The sequence below is a fragment of the Rhinolophus hipposideros genome, assembly GCF_964194185.1.
Source record: "Rhinolophus hipposideros genome assembly, chromosome: 4".
In the NCBI taxonomy this organism is placed as follows: Eukaryota; Metazoa; Chordata; class Mammalia; order Chiroptera; family Rhinolophidae; genus Rhinolophus; species Rhinolophus hipposideros.
The window spans coordinates 61,173,574-61,192,608 of NC_138050.1; the positions used below are offsets into that span (position 1 = coordinate 61,173,574).

The window sequence follows — 19,035 nt, forward strand, 5'->3', positions numbered from 1 at the left end:
AGTATATTATCTTATTCTTGCTCTGATTTTACCTATATCTTTATCATTTGAAAAGTAGGTAAGGAACCTTTTTCTCATAGTCCACTGTTAAAAAATGACAGATCGATAGCAGAATTTATAAAAGAGATTAAAGATTCGAGTTTAGCAAAGGCATATAATTTACTTGCACGTATTTCTCTTTGGAAGGCTTAATTTATTTTTTATTCTTTTAAACCGTTAACTATCCTTTTTCTATTGCTTATAATCAAATACATATTTCTCTATCATCATTTGAAAATAAAATACCAACTCTTTCATCCTCCAACATTCTCTATTTCTCCCCACTGTTCCCCCATTCATAAGGATTGGACTTTCAGAGTACTTTTGCTTTGTTCCTCTCCTACGGTACATCTTTTCCACCATCCCCTCCTGAAACTTGAACTTCTCCCCCATCACCACCTACAAATTTCTCTATTCTCTGCTGTAGTTTTAGTGATTTTGTTCCCAGTTACTATAATGATGATTTCCTTTGCAGTGTGTCTCTTCTTATTCAAGAACCTTCACTTACTTATTTTCTTGCAATCATCTAGGATGTTATTCCTCTATCTTATAGATTCCAAGATTATAGATTGCAAATCTGATGCCAATTTTATTTTTTTTTCCCAGTTGAAAGTAATTATTTAGGTTTTTCTTTGGTGGTTGGTTGGTTTTCTGATTTCTTTTAGAAATTTCATTAGACTTTCTCCGTATCTTTAGAGTTCAGAAAATTTACCAGGATATACTTTGCATGTCTTTTATCATTCAAACTGCCCAAACTGGGGAGTCTTTTCAGTTTGCAGACTAAGATATTTGTCGGGAAATTTTTCATCTATTATTTGTCCAATTGTTACTTTTCCACCTGCTTTTTTTGTTCTCCTCCTTTTCCTTATGATTGCCATTTTGCTTTTTTTTTTTGTTCTCTGCTCTGAGACATTTGTTCTGCTTGATCTTCTAGACCACTAATTTGATCTCAACTAAAATCATCCTTTGCTTTTAGATTTTGAGTTTAAAATCATGAAATGTGTGTTTCTGGGTGCACACACATGAGCATGCAATACTCTTAAATTTCCTTAAAGTCTTTATCTCCTTTATTATTATTAAACATGTCACCTTTCTTCTCCACAGTTATATTTCACTCAACACTGTGCACAGTGCATGGACACAAAAGTTCATGTCAGCCAATAATACAGTGAGAGGATAATAATGGCCTACTTTCCTCCAATCAGTCTCAGATTGCATTTTACATAATAGGAACACATATTGTTTACATTTTTTCATTTATTTCAAAGGACTTTAAGCCATACATGTGCAATGAACCCCCAGGCTGGGCTGTGGTTGTAACCAGCTACCTCCAGGAAGAGCTGATATCATTTATGCCCAAAGTGGCAAATCCAGAACTTGCTTTTTTAAAAAAAATCACTGGTAACATTATCCCATTGGAAACACAAAATTGAAATCTTGGCCCTTGAAAATTTATTTTCTCTCTAAAAAGAAACATCAAGTTTCTCACATTTTTGAACAGCATGTTTTAACATAGGTGAGGGAAAAAAATTTAAAAGATTCTTGGCAGATGTGGGGTGGATTCTAAGGACAATTTGGGGTACTCTTTTGCATGCCTGGCATCATCCCTCCCCAGCCCAAGCTGCTTTGCAGTCAGAGACCCTTGAATGCCATTTCTGATTTCATTAATATCCTTGTATTTTTGTGGCTTTTTTTAAACCTTCTCATTTAACAGTTATCTTTAACGACCTGAAAGTAAGCTAAGAATTACAGTTTTATTCTGTAGTCTTACACTTGAGCTTCCCTCATAATCTCCTGAAATATAATGAACTAACAATACTCTGCTCCTCTGTGGTGTCTAAGTCACTCAGTACCTAAGAGAGACTAGAATTTTTGAAGCCTGCAGGCAGTGTCAATTTATAAGTTCAGTTGATTGAAACACACAATACATTATCTTATACAAGGATAATTGTCAATGATGGTTAGGTGGCCCTTTCTCCCAGGTAAGACTAGTTGACCCATATGTAGATTTAATTACAGTTGGAATAATATTGTTTATCCCGTTACAGCCTTTATCATCTGGGTAAATGCTCAAATTTAGGAAGTGAGATGGAGAGAACATATTTTCTCTTCATCTCGGGAGCAGCTACCCTCTTATAACTGCAGCAAAAAGACTTACCCATGCTGCCATCCATTCTTAAAGCTTTGACTTTATCTAAGTTGCCAGAAAGGTAGACTTTACAATTTCTTTCAGAGTCCACTGTTTACTTTTTTTGTATAACTATATATTTAATGTTTATTTGGAAATCAAAGGATATTAATTGAATTTTTTTTTGTTTTCTAAATTAGTTTCAAGTATACAAAACGACATAGTGATTCAACATTTATATATTTCACAAAGTGATAGACCCACCTGACACAGGATCCACTGTTTTTGCTTAAGCTCCCATCACTTCCTGGTGTTCTTCATAAATAGTCAGGATTTGTCATCCTTGTTGAGTGCCATTGGTCCAGGGAAACCCAAAACAGAGAATTCCACCTAATGAATTTCAATGGTGAGGATTTAAAGGAAGAAGACACCAAAGACAAAGCAGTCTAGTATTTGTATTTTCAATGTGGCAAGCCTTTTTCACTAGTATTAAGAAACCCTAAAGCCACTTAAAAACAAAAATACATAAACACACAACAAAAATCTGAACAGAGTTTAGCTCCCCTGATAAAGTATTTATCAGGAAATTTTCACTACAATCCCAATTGTCATTTAGAAATGTCAGTAGGTGTCAAATGGATGGCCAAGTACTTCACTTTACGCGAAAAAATTCTTCCAGCATTTTGCACTACAAATTGAGGTAGTATTTTTTTTCCTCAAAGAGTCCTAAAAATAAAAAGAAAATGAGAAGCTGGCTTATCAGCGATTCCTATAACATAGCAAAGGAATAATAAAATAAAACGTTTCCCTTAATGATTACCAGTAAGGAGAAACTGCACTGAGGGAATCACTTTTCTCTTGCCAGGATAAACACTCAGTCCCCAGGAACCTAAAGATCACAAGCTAAGGGGGAAAAAAAACTGACAACAAACGCTGGGGAGTGGGGGTGATTAAGCAATGCAGGAAACATGAAGGCACATGTTTGGCAAGATTTTCTCCTAGTAATTACCTTGGCTTTGAACTATCATAAGTAATTCCCATGGCAACCACACTTTGCAGAGACCATGTTTTGTAAAAATAGCCCTATTTGATTACCTTTATCACATGGTTTAAAAATACCTGTCGTTCTCCCTGTAAACAACAAGCAAACAAAAATGTAAAATCTTTAAGCCATTGTTGTGGCCTGCACAGACCCTAAAGGAAAAAGAAAATGGACTTTTCCTTCCTCATCTTTAGGAGATAAAGCTGCCCTTACAGACTCCAAAGAAAACATGTTACCAAAAGGTAATTGCCACATTCCTTTCTCCTCCCTCTCTCCCACACCTGGAACCTCAGCAAAGGGTTCCATTTGTTCCTGATTAAAGGATAAACCTGCATATTTTGAGATAAGTTTTTCTAGTTTCCAATGAAATCAGTCAATGGTTTTTTGCCTATTTTTTCCTCCATATTTTTGAAATTAAACTCTAGGTTTCTTAAGTAGAGTGCTTGTTAAAAAACTGAGACATGAACTTGGCTTTCTAGTAATTCTGGTAATAAAAGCAACCCACTCAGTCCTCAGAAGTGAATCACCTCCCCCAAGTCAAGTTACCACCGTGCTTGGATCTGGGCTGAATCTGTTCTTAGCTGAGCTCTGTGATCTTTCTGCCCTGCTTTCATGGCTGGTGTGCCATTTCTGGGGTCAGTAGAACCTACAATGGTCCGGGGAACATGAGTAAACCTCAGAGTTATATCATCCTGAGACAGATGGAGGGACAAGGGCCGTCTCAGCCACCCTTGTGCCCTTGTACTTCCTAGCACAGTACTGGCACCCATATGATAAAGAACAGTGAGTGTTTCTCCAACAAGAGGGCAATGTCTGCTTTCTCTCTTGTGATCAGCAGACATTTCATTCTGTCCAAAACATATGTTGAGATATTTGGTCCATGCCAAAAAGCCCTTGAAATTTGGCCCTGTCCAAAACCTGGTGTCATGTGGGGCGGCCTGCCGGGTCTCTGCTCCCGCTCCCCACATAAGAATGCAGGATGTGGTGAGGCCAAAAAGGAACACCCACGGAGCCATAGACAAGGGAGTCACACCACTATATTCTTGCTGGCCGCTGGGTTGGAGACACAGGAAACAGGAGGCACATGATCTGCAACCCTCACTCCGCCACTTACTAGCTCAGCCACCATCTTCTTGCTAGCCCCCACTTTTTGCTAGCGTAGCTACAGCATTATATTAGTGGCCAAGGGCCCACCGGTCACAGCTGATGGCCAACTAGCCACAGCTGATGACCATCCAATCACAGCTGATGGCCATTTACTACTTGAGCCGGCACCCCTCCACGCAAGGCCAAGAACCCGAAAACTGCACTCTTGGCTCTGTCCCCACACTCCACCCCTACAGGGTCTCGCCTCACAATCTACGCAACAAGTATCTTCCACGAGGGGCCCTAGGGAGGCGCCTGGAGGTGAATGCAATATCCTGGACACAGCCAGGCTCTCTGGGCACAGCCAGGGTTTCTCAGGGCACCACCAGTCCTTCTGGGCACAGCCAGACTTCCTGGGCTTCTTAGGATACCACCAGTCTCCCCGGGCATAGCCAGGGCCTCTCAGGGCACTGCCACTCTCTCTGGGCACAGCCAGACTTCCTGGACTCAGCCAGGGCCTCTCAGGGCACCGCCACTCTCTCTGGGCACAGTCAGACTTCCTGGACTCAGCCAGGGTTCTCACGGTACCACCAGTCTTTCTGGGCACAGCCAGTCTTTCTCACATATTCTCCATGGTGGCTGGTCGAGACACAAAAGCAAACATCCACCAGTTCCCCTATGTGGTGGTACGTTCCCAAGCAAACAGTCAAGCTGTCCATTAAATTAGGGATGGAGCCCATTCCCCATAGTCCACAGTCATTCGCCAGGGCTGTGCGTTAGCCTCACGTGTGCCCTCTCTGCAGGGCGAGGGCTCCAAGTCCTCCCCAACCTGGAGATGAGGGCCTCAGCAAGCACTTCCCAGCCCACAGGGTCGCAAGGACCTTCATTTTCTCTGGCCTATGATGGTTGACGAACCGTCCACGTCTTCCCACCCTCCTTAGGGGTCCAACTCTCCAGCAGCCGCTCCTCCTGGTCTTCCTGTGACTGAGTGTTCATACGCACAAACTGCTCCACTGCCCTTCGGAGAGCTTTGGCCAGCACCGTACCCTGCTCGCTGCGCCATTTGTCACGTGGGGTGTCATGCGGTGTCTCAGCTCCCGCTCCCCACACTAGAACGCAGGATATGGTGAGGCCAAAAAGGAACACCCACGGAGCCATAGGTAGAGGAGTCATACCACTATATTCTCGCTGGCGGCTGTGTTGGAGACACAGGAAACAGGAGCCACACGATACGCAACCCTCACTCTGCCACTTGCTAGCTCAGCCACCATCTTCTTACTAGCCCCCACTTTTTTCTAGCATTGCCACAGCAGTTATATTAGTGGCCAATGGCCCACCGGTCACAGCTGATGACCAACTAGCCACAGCTGATGACATCCAATCACAGCTGATGGCCATCTACTACCCGAGCCAGCACTCTGGGCAGGAGGACGTGTGGCCCCCACACAGTGTGTGGTGTACGGTGGCCACTGTTCTCAGGAGTTGGACCGCCAAGGAGGAGAGTGGAGGAGAGTCAGTCGGTTGGCTGACAGCAAAGCCGACAGCAGGTCGCACGTCTTATGAATCCAGCCTCTAGTGAGACTATACTGGTATACTAGTATGGCTCCGTGGGTGTTCCTTTTTGGCCTCACCATATCCTGTGTTTTTATGTGGGGAGCGGGACCAGAGACCCCGCAGGCCATCCCATATTACACCTTGGCATGACTACACCTTGGTTTAGTCTGTATAGTTAATATAAATATCGCTCTTTGACAACATTCTAACTCTGATCCATCTACATCTACCTAACTCCATATGCCATTAATAGCTATACTACCGAGGCATGAAGAGTTATTGTTGGCAAGAGTCACAACACAATTATTGGACCAATAAAATATGATAGCATTTTTTATGTATTAATCCTGTAAATCAAAAGTATAAGTAAACTTTATTTGTCCTTGAACCCAGGGACATTTTCTAAGTGTGGACATCTTGACAGAACCAAATGCCCTGCAATGCTCTCTTATCTGCCTCCTTTCCACCATGCCTATGTTAATAGCAAGTTCTGTAATCAGCCTTCACAGTTAATAGGTAACACAAGTGCAAGACAAGGAGGAAAATGGCAAAAGTAATCACTATGTTTTGTTTACCCTTTGCATTTCCATAAGTCTCCAACATTCACTCAGTCATTCAACAAACATTTGTGAAACACCTGTTATTCATCTGCACTCCTCTGGATTGTGGGCATTCAACAGTGAGCAAGATAAGAACATATAGTCTAATGGGGAGAAGCTTATAGTCTAATGGGGAGAAACACATGTAAGTGGATGAAAGTAAAAAATATTACAGGAACATGAGACAGGACCTAAGTCCTTTTTACAGGAGAAGGTAGATTGAGCGATATGGGAGAAAGGCTCTCCAGACAGAGAGGGAGCCATATGGAAAAACATGGGAAGCATAATATGCTTGACGTAAACTGATTGTGAGAAGCAGAGTAGAATAGTGATTAAGTGACATAGGTTCCAATCCTCATGTATAAAATAGAGATAATTCTTAGTTTTAAGGTTTGTTATGATAATTAAATAATCTGATGTATGTTAAATGCCTAGTATTGCACCTGGCATAGCATATGTTATGTGCCTGATAAGAAAGGTTACTGATAGTAAAACAAACCACAAAGTCAGACTCAGCAAATAGACATATTCATCAATCAAGACAAACGACTTTTACTTAAACACGTTAACCTTCACATGTAACAGTCCAACTGGGCACAATATATTAAGTACTGATTATTTTCCTTACTGTCCATGAGTCTGATTTTTTTTTTTTTTGGAGTCTGATTTGTAATGTTTCAGTTACGACCCCATCACCTACCTAGTGTCTCAGACTTTCAAGAAGTAAATTAAATGGTTCTGGAAAGATTTACTCTTCACAAAGCTTTGTTGATTGCCATACAGCATTTCGTAATTTTCTATGTGATTATAGAGTATTTGGTGATTTGTTCCGGTGAGTCCAGACATAGCAAGTCATTCAGCATAATCTCTAATTTCCAGGATGAACATTTACTCACTTAAAAAAAAAAAGAAAAAAGAAAAAGGAGAGAACAACCTATTTGCATCTTTAGGGCTTTTGTTTGCTCTATGAAAGATTTTTCTAAAGTAATAGCTTAGCATCTTAGCAATGCCACTCAAGATGTTTCTCGAGGAGAAGAGTGGGAAATTGCACAATACTACAGCCTGAGGGGCTGTACTACTGTGAAGATATAAGGTAGTGTGGTTCAGGGGAGGGAAGAAGTGTTCATCAGACCAAATATGAAAACCCTATGCACTTCTCTTTTTAGCATAAAAATGCTTTTAGTAGATCGTTGAATACCCATGTATCCACAATAATGGAAAGGAAACAGAAAGATACATAAAAACAGATTTTCCTGCTTTCAACTAATATGAGAGTAGGAATACCCTATCGGTGATATATATATACACATATATATCACTTTTTTTTTTTTGTAGAACCTTTAACTATGTCATCATTTTTAGTTTGGGGCTACATGTAATTTGTTCGCATTCCTTAGGTATACATTAATTGAAGATCAACAGTAAATCAGTCTAGAATTAAGCATCTTTTATAGGTAATATGGAAGGTTTTTAATAGAGTTTTCAGTACTGTCTCCAAAACAGGTATGAGAGAGCTGAGGTTACAGCTAAACCTATCTTTGAAATTTACATTTGGCTCTACTTTTTAAACATTCTTCTCTTTTGAGTATAGTTTCACTTACAAGTTTTATTTTCTATTAAATGATATGCCAGTTTCAGGGTGTTGTGGTTGCTCCTGATGAGAGTCTTGTTATTTGGACCTGAAGTTCAAATATAACTGAATCATAATTGGAGACCCAGCACTGCCCCCTTGTATTAGAATGCATGGATGTTAAATTCACAAACATCTGCATGGTTAAAAGCATCTGGCATTTTCTCCCACAGTCATAAATTCCCTCATTATTTTAAATCTCTGCATATTTTCAATATTTGCTTTTCTGTTTATATGAGTTATAACCATAGTCATTTTATCTTTTACTTCTATAATTTAAATTTATCTAGTATGTACTATAGTTTATTACCAGTAAGCATTGTATATTAAACACATCTAATTTTCTTCAATAATTGAAGATACTGCTTTTCCCTCATTCTTGGCATCATCAGTTTCATTATACTAGTCTAACTGATGTAAGGTGTTGAAGATTTTACCAAATCTACGATGAGACAGGCTACTACTTTAGTGATTAAAGCACTGTCACAAAAGTCAAGTACAAAAATGTCAAGACAATTAAGTTTCCAATCATTTAGTTTCTAGCTAGACAATATTTTCCCATATATCAAGTGAATTGGTACATTTTAAAATAAGCAGTCCTCCTTTATAATTTTTTTTAAAGCTTATGGGGGTGACAATAATTTTTATGTGATTCACATTTGTTATTTCAAGGATTCACTTCATAAGAAAAAAAATATAGTACAGAAGTTTAATTTAATATTAAGAAATTTATCCATTCTTTAAATACATTTAAAGAACAAACTATACACAGTGGTAGACAACAGAGGAAAATGTAGTAGACAAGAAATGCACCATCCTTATCATGTAACGCTCATGATCTAGTGGAATTCACAGAAAGATCAAAAGATGTGTCACACACAGATCAGGGATCTGTGTGGAGTGCCACGGAGACCAAAGGAAGAGGGAAGATTTGGGGGGAGGGGGTGTGGTGTGTATGTGTACACATACATATTTGTATATTATTTAACTTTTATTCCTGGTGTTTTTCAGGATTCAGAATAATGTTGAAATAAGTTAAAATCAGAAATCTTGACCCATCATCTAAAACTCCCTTTTCCACAAAACTCACATTCTGAGACATATTTAAAAGCTTCATAATATGATATTATAATGGCATTCACCTTTATATATATCTATCTATATATATACCGATATATAGATAGATAGATATCTTTTAATCTTGCTGCCACCTACACCAATCAGCTTTTTAAATCTTTCTAAGCATAATGTTAATTCCATAAAATGTTTATTTTATAAAAACATCTTGCCATACACATGATCTGTCATATGCACTTTGAGGTTAATTTTCAGTTCACAGGTGCATGAAAAATTCAAATACAGATAAATGAGGTACCACCATCAACCCATGTAATTTTAAGTAATTGCTTATTTTCAATTACTGTATTTTATGTGGGAGACTTATTCAATCAAGTGGCTCATTACAATAATTACATTACACCTTTCCAGCAGAAATGACATTCATCAAGCCCTGCTCATCAGACTATGATTTTGTGCATTATGATCATATGTTGTTATAAACACTTTCCCATTATTATAAATCTGTTAAGATTTTCAAAGTGAGAAAAGAAAAATAGGGCCTCTCAAACTTTTTTCCCAGTTCGAAACAGAAATGTACTGTTAACAATTCCAAGTCAAAAAGTTAGCTGAATACTTATATTTGTGGTTTTCTTTCTCAAATAAATATTAATGGCTTCATTTTGAAGTAGAGTAAAAGTACGCTTCTTTAGATATAAGCATGGCAGTATCCCAAAGGAGTTTAATATTCCCTGATAGGTCTGTAGTTACACCCAGGTGATTGAATAAATTGAATTACTATTCTTGTTAATTAAAAGTTGTGATGGATCCCTGATTTTAAGGGATCAGTAAATGTAAAATATAAATACTTATAACCATACTGTCTTTAAAGTGTTAGAAAAGTTCACTGATCTTTTTTAATATTTCAGTGTCGTTATTCTGAAAATCAATTTTACATATATAGAACAAAGAAAAGTTTTCTGTTGCTCATTTTTTATGCAAAATTCATTTTCTTTAATAGTTCAGATTCCTCTTCTAACTTCAGAGCTGCTTCTTTTGTTATTTTAATGCAGTAATCAAATATAGCAGTTGGGGTGTTTGGGTTTTTTTGGTATTTTCTGGCTCTGTTCCCATGCCCCTCTAATACCACCGATTTTATCTAGATCTTTTCTTCCTCTATCACTCTCATCATTGACCTGTTCAATTTTGATCCAACTCCTGGATGTTTTTCTTCATTGTGGAGCTAAGAGGGTGTACTCCTGTTCCCAGCAACATTAGGTGTCTTGTAACTCACCTTCTTTCCCACTCAGCTTCTTTCTCATAGGCATTGATACCATGTGTTATTGACTAAATATTTGTGTTCCCCCCCAAAAATGACCCAAAGACATTGACATAAGAACTACTACTGGTAAGCATTCAAGGTATAATTATGTACAAAACTATGACTACATGAGGATTAAAATGAAGAGTAAAATATGTTTTAAAAAAAAACTATTTGCTCTGCTAATATGACTATATTATTAGGCTACAAATGAGAGAGGAGAATAGGAAGAATATATGCAAACACTTTTAAAATATGCATTAATTATATTTTTGTTTTAGAATAGGTATTGTTATGCTGAGACTACTGCCTATGCAATGTGAAATAAAACTAATGAGTTATTATGGGCTAGTCTAATTTGGTCATCCTCTGTGTCTTTGATAACCAAGGGTCTTGATTGGGGGAAGGGGGAAGAGATACAGGTATCATATAGAAGAGATTAGGTAAAAACCCTATCTCCTGAATTTAAATTGAAAATATCAGAATAAACTCAGTAAAGTCCTCAAAACAATGACAAACTCAGCAGCAATGAGTATCACTGGAATCTAGATTATATTCTGAAAACACCATTTCTCAATAAATAAACCAGGGCTCTTTGGAGGAAATTGTTGATTTGGAATAGGAAGCATGCAAGATGAGCTGGGAATAACTTGTTATACCTGAGAACAAGGAAGCTTTGTCAAAGACTACTAGACTCGTCAAAAGCACCTGTGGGCCAACTTGGACAAGCTCCCAATGAGCACAGTTGGGATAATTTAACCTACATGAGGGGAAGTATTAGGATGGGGCAAAAGTAATTGCGGTTTTTGCAATTTTTGTTTTAAACCTTTTAAACTGCAACTATTTTTGCACCAACCTAATACCTCATTATAAAAGTATTCCAACTAATGAATGAAAAAGAAATGACAATTTCCCAAACTGGATGAACAATGAACTAAGCAATGAACATCAATGCTACTAACATCACACAAAGAGAGACAACCAGACATTATGTGCCTTCTGATGAAAGACTGTGACACCTCCTTTGACCTTGCCAAAGGGATCAGATCTGAATCTGATGAAACTCTGGATCCAGCTGCCAATTTAAAGGAAATAGAGAGACAAAAGAACATGTGAACTATACCATGAATGTGCACTTAGCAAAAACCAGACTCCCGCAAACTACAGGTCAAATGGCCCAGGTTCTTCTACTGTAAGGGGAAAATGGAGAACCTGTGGATTAAAAGACTTAAAAACATTGCCAAAAAATACACCCACACTGGATCCACCCATTGCTGTGTGCTCCAAATTATTCAACCACAGATAACTATACAAACTGATTTGAACTTTTAGACTCTTGAATTTCATGTTAAAGTACAAAATTCTAGAGAGATCTTTGAAATTAAAATTTAAGACAAAAAAATCTTCTCTGTACTGTTTGAGCATTTAAATTTTATTTATTTCTGACAGTAATTCAGTCAAAGAGTGGTTATCTTGTGGAGTTGGATGTATTAGGTTTACAAAATATAACCACCAAAAAGAGAGGTTTTTTCAACTAATCTTTTATCTGTTTCAATGCAAACTGTATGTAAATATGTCATGCATACCCTTGCTTTTAAGTCTTACATTTATGATATGTTTATATGAAGAATGAACAATTACTGACACCTTTCATAGCTGTAATCTACAATTTCAGATCTAAAATTATCATGAAATAGTTCTCTGTGTTTTGATCGTTATTTCAGGTGCCTGTTGGTATCTTTTGAAGCCAGAAGAGGGCACTCCAGAGCAGTGTAGCTCTGAATACTTGTGACTAGCAGTCAGAAAATGTCTTTCGCCAAAAGAAATGTGCATCTATAAAAAAGAATCTATAAAAATAAGGAAAAAAACTGAAAGAATAACTAGATAATTACTATAGGCCTTCTTTGTTTACTAGAAAAAAGAGCAGTTAAAATATATAACTATCTAAATACATATCTGGACTATCAAATATACATAGATAAAGATAGATAGATAATAGGTGATGATAGATGATAGATAGATAGATAGATAGATAGATAGATAGATAGATAGATAGATAGATAGATAGATAGATGATAGATGATAGATATGTAGATATAGATATCTCCTTTCTTCTTTCAAGAACATCCCAAAGCTGAATCTGAAGTTATGTTACAATATTTATTCTTTCGCTACTTCTGCTGTTAGTTATAAAACCAGTTCTCAAGTACTCCCTTATATAGATTAAGAGTGTCCAAAGAGGACATACAAGTGGCAAATAGACATATGAAAAAATGCTCAACATCGCTAATCATCAGAGAAATGCAAATAAAAACCACAATGAGATACCACCTCACCCCAGTCAGAATGGCTATCATCAACAAGACAAATAGTAACAAGTGTTGGAGAGGCTGTGGAGAAAAAGGAACCCTCATACACTGTTGGTGGGAATGCAGACTGGTGCAGCCGCTATGGAAGGCAGTGTGAAGGTTCCTCAAAAGATTACGAACAGAATTACCATATGACCCAGCAATCCCTCTCCTGGGTATCTACCCAAAAAATCTGAAAGCATTTATACATAAAGACACGTGTGCTCCAATGTTCATTGCAGCTTTATTTACGGTGACCAAGACATGGAAACAACCAAAATGTCCTTCGATAGATGAATGGATAGAGAAGTTGTGGTATATATACACAATGGAATACTATTTGGCGGTAAGAAAAGATGAAATAGGACCATTTGTGACAACATGGATGGATCTTGAGATTATAATGCTGAGTGAAATAAGTCAGACAGAAAAAGCAGAGAACCGTATGATTTCACTGATATGTGATATATGAACCAAAAACAACAAAAGAACAAGACAAACAAATGAGAAACAAAAACTCATAGACACAGACAATAGTTTAGTGGTTACCAGAGGGTAAGGAGGAAAGGGGGTGGAACATGAGGGTAAGGGGGATCAAATATATGGTGATGGAAGGAGAACTGACTCTGGGTGGTGAACACACAATGGGATTTATAGATGATGTAATGCAGAATTATACACCTGAAATCTATGTAATTTTATTAACAATTGTCACCCCAATAAACTTTAATTTAAAAAAAAAAGTATTTTGTTTTGATCAGTTCAAGTTTAGGACAAAGGAGATTTGATCGCCCTTTCACAATCTTAGTGCAGAAATAATTTTGTAAACAATATAATATCATCCCCAGTTTCTGCAAAGGCTTTTCCAAACATGAAGAACACTGTTGCAAATGCCAGCTGCTCAGCTGCAGGGCAGTAGATAGGTGACTAAGTTCAGACCATCACCTGACATGAAGGGAAAGATGGCTAAGGCCTATCATCATCCTTTGAAAGTAAAATTAGAGTAGTAGGTCTTCAGATCCTACTACTGTTTCCTAAAACTCGCTGTCTCAGGAACCCTGTTGCGTGGGCCTTTCTTATGACTGTGTGTGTGCTTAGGTCTCAAAAGAGCAGAAAGGCCACCATGATGGGACGTTCAGCTGAGTCCTCTATTTCCAAAGTAATTCTAAACAGCATTCCTTAGGAGATGTGCCATTGCTGTGAGGAGGCTAAATCAATGCCAAAAATCAGTTCTTTAGGGAGAAGAGTTAAGGAAGTTTCGGGATACATCATGGTAAACAGCCTTTTGTGTCCTATCCTGCAAATGTAATTTCTAAAAAAATGTATCCTTGTCTACACATTCATTTATTCTCCTGAGCATTCTGGTGAATAATGAAACCAATTCAGTTTTTCATTATTGAAAAAAATGAGCGTGCCACCTTCCCTCATGTGAGGGAAATTGCCAGTGTGTTCAATGATCCTTCCCTTTATTACAGATCTGCTGTGAATTATGAAAATTATATTGCTAGTTATGATGTTATCTAGGTTGTTGGTTGTAGCTGAAAAGACCAATTTACAACTACCAGTTCTTCTCCAGTTATGGCCATGTGGACATATTGGTTGGCATTACAGCATTTGTTTATAGATTGGTTTGCAAATTGGAGCTCTGTGAGTTTGCACCTCAAGTTACCTAACTCTTATTTAAAAGAAACTGTATGGTCTATTTTCACTGAATACAGAGCTCTGTCTCCCGCTTTTTTTTTTTTTTTCTTACCTCAACTTTGTTCACACAGTATAACTTAGACAGCATTTCCTCCACTTGCCTTGCTTAAAGATTCACCTAGCTCAGCACTTACAGTTTGCAATGAGTTAATTTTCCTTATGCATGCATTTCCAACTTCATTCCTTTACCCACTGCCCCCCGCCCCCCCCCCCCCCCCCCCCCCCCCCGCTTTGCCTATAGAAATTGTAATTGCCCAATACAACTTCTACTTCTTAATTAAGTCTTTGCTCACTACTTGAGACATACCTATCCCCCTCCCACCCAAGGTCCTACAACCCCTCTCATCTTTTCTACTGTACATATCGTCTAGTGCTTTACTATCTACTGGGTCATAACCTTGCCTTTATAAGTAGGCTCTTTTAATTCTAATAAACAAGAACTCTGGTTCCTAGTTACCCTATACCTATAATAGTCACTAATCTCATACTAAGCTCAGGAAATCTCATCTACTCTGTTGATCAAAAGGAACAGGTCATGTCCAAGTATTATTACCTTTGGTCTGGCTACTAGAGTTACACCTTCTGGTTATTTGTTATAATGCATCTTCTCAGGATGCTGTGCTTCCCTGTTCTTTCTCTGCCCTATTCCTGACCAGTTTCGCTTTCTAAACACCTGTCACCAATCTGATTTCTGCAACTACCAAACAGGCCAGTACTGAATTTGGGGAATGCATCTTCTGGTTTGTAGTCAGCCTCTAGGATATTTTTTTCTTAGTCCTTTTCCCTGGAATAATTTCATCATTGCCATCTAGGAAGGAACCTTGAAGTCTCATCTCATTCTGATCATTCAAGTTTGGGGTCACAAGCCAAGCACCAGAAACAGATGCAATGTGAATTAGAGGACATTTTACTAAACAAAAACAATAAAGAGTCCTCTATTCATTTCAACATGAAATTATTTGGCAAATGAATAGCCAATTCAGATGTAAGGGGACAGACATTATAATGAGCAAAGCCAATGCATCAATAGCTGTGACATGTGGCCCCACAAGTTTGTTTGTAGTTCTGCCTAAGTAAAAATAAAAAATAAAATTAAATGATAGAATCAATCCTATGCTTATCCTTTTGTGGGGAAAAAATCATGTTTAATGTTTTAATAGTGTTATTTGTTCAATGTATATAATGATTTGTCAGTATGTTATCTCTTTATATTCCAATACTAAAGTCATACTCATAATTTTACAGCTTCGCAAGTCTGTTTTCAGCATCAGGGCAAGGAATCTTCTAGAAAAGGAGACTGCAGTCACTAAAATCTTAAGGTAAACAGTTAAATTTGATACATATTTAAACACAAGTGGGATTATATTAAGCAAAAAATAGATTTTTTACATAAACTAATTTTCTGAGTATATATATATATACATATATATATATATATATATATATACATATATATACTTCAGGTTAGAAAGTAGGTTTGGGTAACTATGTACTTATAAATAATGTCAAGTACATGATTAATCTCTTTCCTGAAAAAGTCATATTTTATTAGTTCAATTGACCATTTCTTTTCTTGCCTTTAAACATAAATTATGAGTATAAACATTTACAAAAAGACGAAAATCACATGCTTTTATTCTTACAACTATTATGCCTTTTGTGATATCCAAAAGACAATCACAATCTAAGGGGAAAATGGTAAAAAGGTAAGCTTTTTCAAAGTAATTGTGATTTATTAAGAATAAATTTATTTAAAATCTATAAGAATCAAAAGCATACGCATTTTAGAATGCTTATAAAAACATAATTTTAATGCTACTTAATAAAATCTGCCTTGAAATAAAATATCAGAAAGGAAAATTAAGCTGGCTACATAAGAGTATTTCATAAGACTGTGTTATAATATAAAGTAACATGATCATTATAAAAATCCATAAACATTTGCAATATAATTTATTGGTTCATACATTATATAGACATGTGTAAGTGACACAAATATTGGGATCTAGAGGTAGCATGGCTAGCAAGGCAAAGGAATACATTTATACTAGAAATCCTTCTCCAAACTTGTGCTAAGGAATAGAAGTTGGCTTTTCTTCTATGCTACCTTTGTTAATAAGAATAGTCAGTAAAGCATTTTCACCAGAATGTATGTCACTGTAACTTGGATAATTGTAATGAACAAATAAGGCTAATAATATATGATTTGAGAAACTATCTTGACTTCACAACAGTACCTGGAATTTGTATGCCCCAGAATAATCCTAACTAATCAAGGCGGTATTTTATGTGTTTATTCTTTATATTGGCTGATGATTCACGTATAGAGTTGAGTATGTGTTGGCGTACCTTCTATGAGATGAACATAAATATCTCTGGGACTTGTGTGTTATCATCACAGATTACGATGTGATGAGCCTAAAAGGTTTGGTTGAAATAGAGAAAGGAAAGCTTCTAAGCAAATTTATAGCAACCTGTGTCCCAACTTCCGGGTGCTTTCAATGGGCTCAATCCTGGTAAAGGAGGAATATTTTCCTATCAATCCCCAAATGACATAAATGATGTTGGATCTGCTAGCAGTTTCTAGGTGTGGGCCGGGATCTTGTCTCGTGAAGCTGAAGAATGGACACACGGACCAGGGAGAGGCAAAAGTATAAAGGAAGATAGTTTATTAGAGGCAGGAGAAGCGGTTGCAGCTCCTGAGCGGGAGGCAAAAGCTCTTACTTTTATACCTCCCCTTGCCTGTTTGGGGAAGGGGGTTGGAGCCTTCTAACGGAATTCATCTATTAGGTTTGTCCTGTTTGCTCATCCTGAAGGGATTAATGAATCAACCCATCCCTATCTATCAGATCTGCTCCTTTGTCGGGCCAGAAGGGATTTGAGATTATCTATTACCCTCAAGGCGTATTCTCATGTCTCTGTCCTGGGGTGAAGGAGACATTCAAGGACCTGGAGTTTCAGGATATGGCTGTTTTTTTGTTGATTCCACCAGGGACGCCCCTGTCTACCTAGCCAACATACTAAATAACCTGTCTCACTGGCATTACCACTAGATAGCTCATGAGGCCCGTCTTGAACATTACATGGTACTTCAGGGTCTATATCAAGCTGTAACTGTACTAGACCAGTCCCTAGGGTCTTGAAGACTCTCTGCCGCTCTCACAAAACAGATCATAACCTGAATCAGCCATGCAGGAGTGTCGAATGGCTCACAAGGAAGACAATCCTGCCTCACCCAGAAACGGTCCATAAGGGGATTGTAATACTCTGAGCCTCTATTCAGAGTCTACCTGGCCAACTGCGAACCAAAATGACCTTACTCACCTGCCCAGAATAATTGCCTACCAGCTAATGTGAACTGGAGTTCCCAGACATGTTCAGAGTACAGGCACACAGGGCTACTTGGCAGGAAGCCACTTCTGAAGACTGACTCCCTGTCCTGTGAATCCCTTCTTAAATTTGATCTTCTGCTTCTCCTTTTCCACTACCCTTTCTTCATTCATCTCTCTCCCAGTTTATAATAGAAGGGTGAAACTCTCACTCACCCATCCAAAAGAAAGGTGAAACTATCTTGTGTATTGATCTGGAATGTAAAATCCTCTGGGTTGCCTAACAGGGACTATTCCCATGTGGCTTTCTCCAGAAGGAGGGTCCCATTGGGCAGCACCTTATTGTCTATCAGGGTGACACAGTTTTGGAAAACCTCCTTCCAAGAATTCATATACCTTAGAGTTAGGCCTTAGAAATAACACAGTTGTCACAAGGGCATGTGTTAACATGCTATTTGAAAATTAAAAAACAAAGTCAGACTTTTTCTGATATATTTAGCTGATTGGTTTGGCAATGAAAACTGACTTCATAGGTACGCAAGGTCGTAAAATTGAATGGATTAGATGGATGAGACACTCTAATGAGAGGAAAATTTAATTGTTGATTTTTAAATGTACATGCGTGGTTTAAAAGGAGAAAATTTATGGGGTACCTGAGCAAACGTTTTAAGACTATAAGGAAATAGGGACACCCTCATACTTGCCCAATAATTGTGTAGTTTGAGGGACACCCAGAGCCAATCACATTTTACCACAAAATGAGAGGGAGCTCCCTGGGGATGCTTGAGCTATGTTACCCAGTGAATCTCAGGAAGTAAGAGTGAACATTTAGAAAAAAATTCTTTAATTTCTTAACAGAAATTGAAGAAAACACAAAGAAGTGAAAAGACATTCCATGTTCATGGATTGGAAGAATCAATATAATTTCTTTAAGATTACAAATTTGATTTTAGAAAAGCCATTTAGCTCTTCTGTAAAAATTATTTCCTCATTGCTGCTATACTGGTCTCTGAAACAATTAAGGACAAGTGCAAGATGTCAAATAGATAGTTGATTTGGTTGTACTTACTTTTTTTCACTAATAATAACAATAGTAACAAGAATAATAACATATCTGCGTTATATAACGTAACCCATAAGTTAGAAAGTCAAAAACAGATTGGTCCATGTCTATGTCCATGGACATAGTTCTATGCTGTTTT

General features: G+C 37.7%; 1 protein-coding gene across 1 annotated transcript in view; it reads left to right on the forward strand.

Annotated features, from left to right (window-relative positions):
• NALCN (sodium leak channel, non-selective) overlaps positions 1-19,035 on the forward strand; it is a 318,494-nt gene that overhangs the window by 235,331 nt on the left and 64,128 nt on the right. The window contains 1 exon segment of the mRNA XM_081047253.1: positions 15,750-15,823. Coding sequence (XP_080903379.1) covers positions 15,750-15,823 — 74 coding nt within the window.